We start from the raw sequence: 10,364 nt of genomic DNA on the forward strand, positions 1-10,364 counted from the left end.
AGTTAATCATTGAATCCCTCCTCACGATTGTGTGAGAATTATCTGCCAACATCCGCTGACATGCCAACGGTGGCTGAATGACTACACCCTTAGTTAAGCCTTCTTATTCCTCGGTTTGCTTTAAATAAATAACATTAAAAATATATGGCATACGATAGTTGAATATTGAACATAATCCATCTTTATAAAAATAAAAATAAAAAAGTCTAAGGATATTAATGTAAATAATAATATGGTTTTTATAATCTCAATAGAATTTATAAAAGGAAGATGATTTCAAATGAATTCTGACCTTTGTAATATCTAAGTAAATAAGAGAGTGAGAGGGTTTAATAAGGAAAGAAAAATGGAGACCATAAACATATGGTGAGTTAAGAGGAGGAGAGTGAAGCAATTAATAAATTAGGCTAAGAGGAGGACGAGCGCGGCGCTGCAGCACAGAACAAGTGCAAAAAATACGAATGATAGGGAGGGTTTAATATAAAGTAGGAAAGATGATTAAAATAAGGTTAGGGCCAAACCGTGTTGTATGCGCGTATGTCGTATCCTGCTTTCCATATCTATTTCTACCCTCTTCTGGGCAGTTCTATTATAACCCCAGATCAAAACTCGCTCGCTACATCCAACCAAACCACCTCCGTCCACAAACTCTCTATTTCTACTCTCTTCTGGGCAGTTCTATTCCAACCCCAGATCAAAACTCACTCAATAACTCCCAAATCAAACCACCTCCGCCTACAAATTGTCTCTATCATATATTCTCTCTCCTCTCCTGTACAATCTCTCAACCTGGCAGACATCAACTTCATTAGGTATATCATCTTATGCATTATGAAACACCCTTTTCATTTCCTCAAATTGGGTTTTTTTTTTTCCTTCATGAATTTCGTCTGAAAAATATCTAAAACTGAGGTCTTTTGAGTCTGGGTCTATGGAAATCGCCGTGACTGGCAATGGGGATCTGTGCGCTATGACCTTTTGTTCAGGGAAAAGTTGATAAAGATTAAACGGGTTTTTGGAATTTTCTTGAGATTGGGTTTTTTTTTGTTATTGATTGATTATGCACACATATGCAGGTTGGAGAATTATTGTGGAGGTACTGGTGAGAAGTTGCAGGGTATATCACTCTGGCCGACACTCTAGCGTTATCTTCTGCGGCCGGACCACGCCTCCATTCTTGGAAGCCGGGTGTTCCGCCGTCTTCCGGTTGGCCTCGCTTACTGGTTTGGCGACTTCCTATTGACTATGGCTAAGGCTAACTTTTTGATTGAGGCATCAATAAAAATGTGATCTCTCTGCCTTTCAAGAATCTTTGTTGACTTAAAGAGGGTTCTTTTTTCTGCCATTAGAGATGTGAGCATTAGTACCACTGGATTGAACAAAAACAGGGTAAGAAAAGAAAGAGGAAAAAAAAAGGGAAAGAAAATTGAGAATAAAGAGTGGATCTGCTTGAATTTGTAGATTTTGAGTCATCCATTGTCTGCAATGACAATTTTCAATTGCTTCTCCGCACTGGTTGGGAAGAAGAAGAAGAAAGACAAGGTGAGAATATCAGGTGGGTTTTCAATTATGCTTGGGTTTCAACCAGTGATTTTGCTAATTTCTTGTCTCTGCTGCCTATGATTTCAGGAAGACGAGGAATCTTCAAAAACCGTTGATCACAAAAAGGGAGTTAGAACTATGGAAGTGAAGCTGGAACACCCTTTGAAATCTTCCAAACCAGAGGAGTTAAATACAACTTCTTTTAGTGTCTCAGTACCTTTTGATATCAAGGGGAGTTCTACATGCAAGGTCAAGGTAATGAGCCATGAGAGTCCCATTGAAGGTGAAGCAGTGGAGGTAGCTTATGAAGGAGAAGACGAGCACGAAGATAACTCCTCCATCAAGAGGGAACTCTCGGATTTTGATCTCCAAACCCATGTAGCTAATGCAGGAGAAGAAGAATTTCAATTGAGACACAGAAACATGAATTATTCTGATTCATTTGATATTGAAGTTAATGGACAATTTGAGGACAGAGCCGAGAAGGATGCTGAAAAGGGTGTTGATATGATCCAGAATGGACATGTAAGTGATCCGGGCATACCCAAGGCAGATTTCTGGGCTTCACCCAAGCTTAAGCGCTCCTGTTCTAATTTAGAGTCGAGGGATGTGCTAAAGAAAATAGCTGGACAGTTGCCCCCTTCCAAGTCTCATTCTTTTGAAGAATTGCAGGGTTTAGCCGATGGGGCAAGGGAGGATGTTTTTCCGAGGAATCCTGGCAGCCCAGGGTCTGTATTGAGTCGTCGCAGTGCAGACAGAGTGATGTTGAAGAAGCGCTCTTCAAGCCAAGTTTTGCCTTCAAGGAGTAGAAGATTGTGGTGGAAATTATTCCTTTGGAGCCACAGGAACCTCCACAAACCATGGACTACAAAGCCACGCCCACTTCCCATCGCTGCTGCTTTCAACCAGCAAGGGGGGTACTGTTCGGATACCCTTGAACCAAATCGAGCTCTGCAGTTGAGTGAGCTGGAATCACCTGGATCATTCACCGGCAACAACCACCCAAATGACAACCAGAGCTGGGATGGCTTTCATGGTAGAACTTCTGGTTTATGGCCCCAGAATCACTGGGTTGCTTTCTCGGCAGAATCATCACCCTTTGCAAGAGTTGATGAATGGGTGAAAGATCTGGAAACCCAACCCCCGTTGCCAGTTGACAATGATGACAACAATGTTGAAGATATCATCTTCCCACCGTCTCCTGAGACAGGTAGATCACCGGCTAGAAGTACAGCACACCTGACTCGGCATCCAAATACCAATCTTTCAGAGGAAATATTACATGCCAATAGTGTGATCCAGTCTCTGAATTCTTCTTCAACTGTGGCTCACATCTCTGGTATTGGTTTAAAAGTTATTCCCACCATATCACACTTCTCCAGTCTACGATCAGTCAACTTATCAAGCAACTACATAGGTATGTGCTTTAGTCCGAAGCTCTTAGCTGAAAAGAATTTTCAGCAGTTAGAAAGTATAGATGGTCCCGACTTAACAGCTTTGCTTTGTTCCTCTTCTTCATCATCATCAATTTGCAGTCCATATCACACCTGGATCACTGCCAAAGGGCCTTCACATCCTCAATTTGTCCAGAAACAAGATCAGCACCATTGAAGGACTCAGAGAATTAACCCGATTGCGGGTGCTTGATCTCAGTTACAATCGGATCTCCCGAATTGGGCATGGTAATTATCTTCACCAAACACTTGTTTATGAACTTGGACTTTATAGACATGTTATTTATTTTCAAGATGAAATATTTCCAAGAGCAAACTCTATTTTAAACTTAAAAGACATGTAGAATTCTAAAGGTGACTGTGGACTGCAATGGTGTCAGGGTTGTCAAATTGTACGCTTATCAAGGAGCTCTATCTTGCGGGAAACAAGATTAGTGATGTTGAAGCCTTACATCGGCTCTTGAAGCTGACAGTCTTGGACCTTAGCTTCAACAAGATAACCACCACAAAATCGCTGGGCCAACTTGTGGCTAATTACAACTCCTTGCTGGCTCTGAACCTGCTGGGAAATCCAATCCAAAGCAACATCAGTGACGACCAAATCCGCAAGGCAGTTGGCAGTCTCCTCCCAAAGTTAGCTTACCTCAACAAGCAGCCCATCAAACCACAAAGAGCACGAGAGGTGGCCACAGATAGTGTTGCCAAAGCGGCACTTGGGTACAGTGGCCAGAGCTCTCGCCGGAGGGCAGTGAAGAGGGTGAGCCAAGGTGGTTCACTTGTCTCCAGTGGGCATAGGAGCAGTGCGAGTGTTGGGCATAAGAGCAGGACCAGGTCAAAGAGCAGAACCCACCACCAGTCGCCCCTCAAGACTAGTTCATCTGCACTTGCATCATCATCTCGCTAGTCTGTTATGGTTGCAGGTGAAAATCTCAAGGCCAAGTTTCTGGAATATGCATCCCTTTAATCTTAAGGCATGTTGTTGAATCTGTATTTTTTTTTTTTTTTGGTTTTGTCTTATGTTCATCATCCAGTAAGCTAGTTTGCTGAAGCTACCCACTTTCTAGCTTCAGTAGGTAGCTCAGTTTGAGTTTTTCATTGAATACCAAGAATGTCTGCAATTCTGGCTTGATTTTGTCTAGTGGAAACGGTATCTGCAGTGTCATACCATGGTGGATGTCTCATGGCCCGCTATGATTTCCATGTAGTGGTTGTTTCTTTTTTTGAAAAAAAATAATATGGTGACTCAATTTAAGTCTGTTGCCCCCTATCAGTCTCCTTCAAAGGTTTGGTTCAAGCGTGGATCATCATAATGGTTAATCCCCCCACCCCCCCCCCCCCCCCCCCTCAAAACCCCCCCAACACTCTTAACAGTTTGGAATTTATGTGAGATTTACTTCTTTCACAATATTTGAATCCATAGGAAATGGGGTTCTTTTTTCTTTTTTCATTTCCCCAATTGAAAAAGAAGAAAAAAACTAAACAAGATGAAGACAAATCATATTGGAAAGCATGAGCTTGTAATAGGTTATATAATAAACCGTAGGATAGTTTCTCCTGCCAAAAAAGAAGATTTCCTTAGAAATAGTGAAGGGGAGCAGTTGGAACTCATCCTGCCAGCTAAATCATGGATTCATAGACGTCTAACATTAAGTGATCCTCCTGCTCCGCACACCTGTCCCACATGTGTTGCATTCAAGAGAGAATGTTGGTCCACCCCGCAATGAAGGCAGGGGAATGAAGAAATAGCTGGCATCAGAGCTTCCAACGGAGCGAAACTGCCCCTCTGGTGACTTCTAGGTCAACAGAGTTATGTTCTCGCTTTCCTATTGGAAAACAAAGCTTAAAAGCGATTGGGAAAGGGAGGAAAGCACGGAACACGCCTTTGGCATCTCGTACCTAGAAACCATATCTCAATATGACCAAGCAAGACTTTCATCCCTAGAGTGCAAGGCAAAAGGCTGTTAAGAATTGAAAAAGAAAATTTTAGGTTGGCATTCCACTAACTGCCCCATTTTTTTTTTATAAGATCCAGTGTTATTTTGGTTGGCGTGCAAAGGCATATATTGAAGATTGGTCTGAACTAAAGACCAACAAGTTATAAGGCTATCTGCTGCCTCTTCTCCTTTTCAAGTGCAACCCCTCAAGTAAAATCTAGTCCTATTTGTTTATGGAGGAGACCAAAAAAAAAACATTCTGTCATTGGATGCTAAGACAAGGGGGATTTGAAAGAGACCCATGAAAGAGAGCCAAGGGATAGACGTCCAAATCGACAATTTAACAATATAAATGTTTTCACCTGGTCGAACACTGGATTGGGAGCGGCCAATTTGAATGATTTGTCACTAAATCCTAAATGTCTTATTTCTTAAGAGGGTCCCCGACACTCATCAGATGGCCCATGGAGTGGATCATTCTTTTTCTGTCCTTGACATGCACAAGAAAGTACTGGTGTGGAAAAGCTTTTCAAATTACTTTTATACAAATCCATCAGACAGATATCTGGAAACATGGCTACAAAAATAGACGAGCACAGGTTTTTAAATTTTTTTGTCAAACAAGGAAAGTATGCATTTATGCATCACTTAATTGTGGCCAGACAGGCATTAGACATCCCATGTAAGTTTTTTTTGATAGGTTAAACATCCCATGTAAGTTAAATAATTGTAATCATATGTAAGTTAAATGATTGTAATCATATTGGCATATGGAATATAAAGGTACAGACCTGTGACCCCAATGGGACAAGCAAATAAAATTGGATAATCACCATAGATATATCATCTAGTTTAAAAGATTTCATGAATAAATGATTCCCTCCCATCTTTAGTGGGACCTGCCATGTTCTATAGTCTACCTTAGAGAGAGATTTATACCAAAGTTGGGTGCAATATAACAGGGAAAACAAAATAATCAAATTAAATAAATGAAAACTAGGCTATAAAATAATAAAATTAAATTGGAGACTAAACCATAAAGCATATAGAAACAGCCACTATTCTAGGAAAGCCTGGGTGCCAAGAAAAGGGACAGCATAAATCTGCAGATCCACATATAGAGTTCTCATCCAAAAGGAGAGCTGATCAAGCTAATGCATAAAATCACTTTTTTACGACTTGATGAAAATTGGCACAATAATTTGGAAGAATGCACCCTAGGGCTTATGCACTATGAATACACCCTAAGGTTTATGCACTATGAATAAATCTTTAAACAGAGTCTCAAGCCACAAAAAATAAGATTTGAGATCAATTTGGACATTCTTTTCCTCCTGATAGGCAAATAGATGCTAAGATTAAGAGCACTTAACAAGAGATGCATTGTGGACTTAATGCAGCAATGACATAAAATTTAAAAAATCTTTATACAAAATAGGATATGAAATGTTAAGCACTAATCCAGGATATGTTACATATGTAGAATGGAGGGTTGATCTTAATCCAACTTAGAGTGTCTTTGGGAGTTTTCTAGGAGCACTAGATGCACTTTCTAAGTTAGATGTTTGGAAAATTTCAAAAAATCGCTCTAAAATTTGGATTTAGCACTTGGTAGGTACTTTTCCAAAAATCAATTTTTGTTATGTATCTTATTAGTACAAACACTACCAAACTTTTTTAGTTTATATCCAAATACTAATTGATTATCTATAAAAGCATTTCTAATAGAAGTGCTACTAGTAGAGAAGATATAGCCAAAAAGCACTTTTATGAGTACTCCCAAATTAGTTTCCTTGTCATCCAGGCATGCTTCCTCATGTTTATGTTTAATTTCTACAATATCAACTATCACATGCTTGATGCACTTCCCTTTAAAGAGGAAAATGACATATCAACTTTGATCAATGTAAAATATTACGCCCTTTGGGTTGTGGAAGCAACTCATGAAGACAGAACCTATCATGCTAGGGGATGACACTATCTACATAACTAATCTAGTTTTTCCAAAGAATAGCAACTAACCTGGAAATAGACACACTGATATCTGATGGCAGAAATCTTTCACTAACCTTCAGAATTCCTCAGAGTTGCAATAAGAACAGACATAATTAGCCCGTTGGCTTTTGATCAGAAGCCTGCAAAAGATATAATCATTTTAGCTGTCCTCAAGATTGGATTTTTCTCCAAGGTCTTGATATCCTTCTCTTCTTGTCAATGTTTTTTAATTTCACAGACAGAAAGTACAGAACTTCTATATGGCAGACATAATTAGAATGAATGTTAAATACTATGGTGAAAACTTGAAATAAACAAGGATTTTCTTTTTTTGGATAGGCAAATGAGTAAATATATTATAAGTGCCTAAAAGGAGACACACCAAGTACAAAATAAACAAGGAATTTTTTTGCAACATTCTCCCATCAATGAGTGTATTATACATTGAGAATGGACAGAGAGTCCACAGGAAAAGGCACAAGATCAATACAAATTTATGCCTTCAGGACCATTTCTTAAGTAGCAAAGTAAGCTTACAGCATGCATCTGCTTTACTTTCTACATCACATCTTGTCTGTATTTAGCAATAACTAATGAATCTAGAGCTTATGGTCACAGCATTCAGTACAAAATCAAGCTGGCCATGAGTATAGTAGAAGTGTTCAGAACACACAATTATCAGGAACTCTGTTATGATTCTAGAAAGCAATCTAAGCACTAAGGATTGCTGCTTGTTGGAACCAACGGAGATGGCACAAGCTGCACTATGCATCACCAGTAAAATAACAGCCAACTATTATCCCATATGGCTCCATAAGGTCCATACTGTATGGTTCTTAATAAAAGAACTTGACAGCATATTCTTATAACAAACACTTAATTGCTCGATAGATCTGAACCAATGAGAGACATTAATTTTATAGTCACTTAATACTTTCATACTTTTTCATCTTTTTAGTGAGCAAAACACCAAGTGAAGAGCATTTCAGCTCTACACAATCAGAATTGTCATCAGGGGGATATAGCAACCCTTTTAAGGCGGACTGCAGTAAACAATCTAAACAACTGAACATTGTACATAATTTAGCAAAAGATGCAATTCAACAACAGGAAATAATATCTATAAGGAATCAGAACCAAGAAAATCAATCAACTGAACAAATGGATATTTAAACTTGCTCCAAGCAGCAAAAATATAATTTCCAAGTCACATTATAAAGAAAAAGGAGACAATAACAATAATAACATTGACAGGGATCTGCCAAAGCTTACCTTGTACATGTACCACAAAATTTGCTGTCAATCTACCTTTAACTTCCCTCATTGCCCTAAATTTTTTTTCTCCCTATGAACTGTCATCAGGAACTTAAGTCCCAAGTACAGCTTGACAAATAACAAGACATGCAGACTGTTAACCTCTACGTTTGTTTCTTATACCAGAATCAGACTCCATATCTTGCATTTCTGCATATTCAAAAAGCTTCTCATTGAAGACCACCTGTGGATCCTTATTCATCAAGACTCCATTTTCATCATAAGCATCTCTCAAGAAAACAACCCAATTCATCTCCGTCCCTGCCAAATAAAATGTCCTGGGCTGCTTCAGAAGCATCTGATAGGTATGCTTAGTCAAACTGAACTCTTCTTTGAACTCCACTATATGATGTATAGAAGCCCTCTTCTCCAATGTCATGCTCAAGTACTCATGCAACACCCCAACCCTATACTTCTCTGCCTCCAAAGTCCAAATATTTAATCCTGATCCATCCGAGTATGGCGAGACGAGCGGGAGAGTGTTCAACAAATTCAACTTCCTCACATCACCCTCATCCAAGTCCAAGTCCTTCCCATGTTTCACTGGAAACTTAAATGCCTTCTTAACCCGATCCTCATCAATCATAAAGTCCCTCTCCAGCGCACTCACGGCTAACAATGGATCCCAATTCACTAGTTCAAGCACTCTCTTCCCATCATCTTCAACCACAATTTTGAAATAATTCGGATACTTGGAAACCCGGTCCCTAAAATCCTCCGGAATCCCAAACAATGCCCTACAGTGATAAATTTTACTCAACGGAATCCGCTTCTTGGCAGACATCATTAGCAGTTTCCGCACCGTAGTAACTCTTTCCGTCTCCATAGACTCCATAATGGATTTCTCTTCCTCCAATAGGTCCTCCATAAAATCCGTAAAGCCGAACCACATTTTTCCATCGGTGTGTCGATACGTCTCGAAAATCAAGGGGTGGCGCTGGATGGAGCGGATGACTTTGCGGCCACGGGGAAAGCCTAGCTCGCGGTGGAGTTTGCCGGCGTCATCGAAGCGGAGGACGTGGTCGGGCTGTTTGGAGAGAAAATCTTTTGATTTGGTGAAGAATCTGAAGAAGGAGTCGCGTTGGACAAGTAGTTCAAAGTGGGAGAGGCGATTAGGCTCCGACTGAACGAGTTTGGTTCTGGGACTTTCCTTGGGTTTTCTCCTTTTCTTGTGCTTTTTTGGGGTTTTGGTGCGAAGGAAGGAGGTGGAGAAGAAGGAGATTAAGGGTTTAGGGTTTGAAGAGATGGGAGGGAGTAGGGTTTTGTACTGGGAGAGTTTGGAGCTTAGGATGAGCCGGCGCCACCACCACGCCATTGGATTTGGATTTCTGATTTCTTTTCACTTTCCGCTGCTTCCATCTAGGTTCCCGATGCCTCAGGCCGGCCGGCCGGCAATCTTTGGGCCGTACATGTGGGCAGCGTAGGCCCCACTCAGGTCCAGATGCCCAAACTTATCCCTAGTTACACAGCCATTGAAGGAGGAAATATGTACATATATATATATATATATATATATATATATATAGATACGCGCTGTAGTCACTCGTCGGTCATGGCTCATCCCTATACCAACCGTACATTTTAAAAAGGAATTGTTGTCCCAAAAAACCTCATTTTTCACGTAAATGAATCTGATTTCCATATCTATTTTAATTATGTTTATAAAAACATTAGTTTGGAGAGCAAGAAGTAATTATTTTTTATGTGCACTGTGCATTCAGTGTAATTATATATAATATACAAATATAAATAAGTTGAATTGATCAAACATACATACAAAGATTGCGTCTTGTACGATGACGGCATATTTGACTTTCAATAAAAGTATGACTCAGATAAATTACCTTATAACAAAAAAAAAAAAAAAAATGTATTTTAGGTCTGACCTCCACTCTCCCTACTTGGCTAAGATCAGATGGGGTTTGAAGGAAAGTAATAATCTTATTGGCTATTAACTTAAGTGGTGTGCTTTGATTAAAAAAATTAGAACTAAAACTCTTTTGATTAATTCTCGAGTAGATTGATCATGTAATTTGTAACAAATTGAGATCGAGTGTAATGTAGTGAAATAAGATTATACTCTTCCTTCTTGTAGATATCTGTATCACACTATCACGTAGTAAAA

General features: G+C 39.6%; 2 protein-coding genes across 3 annotated transcripts; one reads left to right on the top strand and one right to left on the bottom strand.

The window, feature by feature from the left end:
- Nucleotides 1-426: 426 nt before the first annotated feature.
- LOC100252301 (uncharacterized) lies at nt 427-4,248 on the top strand. Of its 2 annotated transcripts, XM_002285750.4 has the most exons (5): nt 427-812; nt 1,077-1,542; nt 1,630-2,959; nt 3,078-3,224; nt 3,377-4,248. In XM_002285750.4, exons 2-5 carry the CDS (start codon nt 1,486-1,488, stop codon nt 3,898-3,900), a joined length of 2,058 nt encoding a protein of 685 aa, XP_002285786.1. In that variant the 5' UTR covers nt 427-812; nt 1,077-1,485; the 3' UTR covers nt 3,901-4,248. The 2 variants fall into 2 exon arrangements, with proteins under 2 accessions (XP_002285786.1, XP_059590833.1); XM_059734850.1 differs by having other exon boundaries at nt 808-1,542.
- Nucleotides 3,905-10,101, bottom strand: LOC100257435 (protein WHAT'S THIS FACTOR 1 homolog, chloroplastic). Its single transcript, XM_003634427.4, has 2 exons — nt 8,198-10,101; nt 3,905-7,065 (listed from the first exon to the last, which is right to left on the bottom strand). The coding sequence occupies exon 1, from the start codon at nt 9,552-9,554 to the stop codon at nt 8,337-8,339; it is 1,218 nt and encodes a 405-aa protein (XP_003634475.1). The 5' UTR covers nt 9,555-10,101; the 3' UTR covers nt 3,905-7,065; nt 8,198-8,336.
- Between the last annotated feature and the right edge of the window lie 263 nt (nt 10,102-10,364).

This window comes from Vitis vinifera, chromosome 18 (genome assembly GCF_030704535.1).
Source record: "Vitis vinifera cultivar Pinot Noir 40024 chromosome 18, ASM3070453v1".
NCBI classification, from domain to species: domain Eukaryota; kingdom Viridiplantae; phylum Streptophyta; class Magnoliopsida; order Vitales; family Vitaceae; genus Vitis; species Vitis vinifera.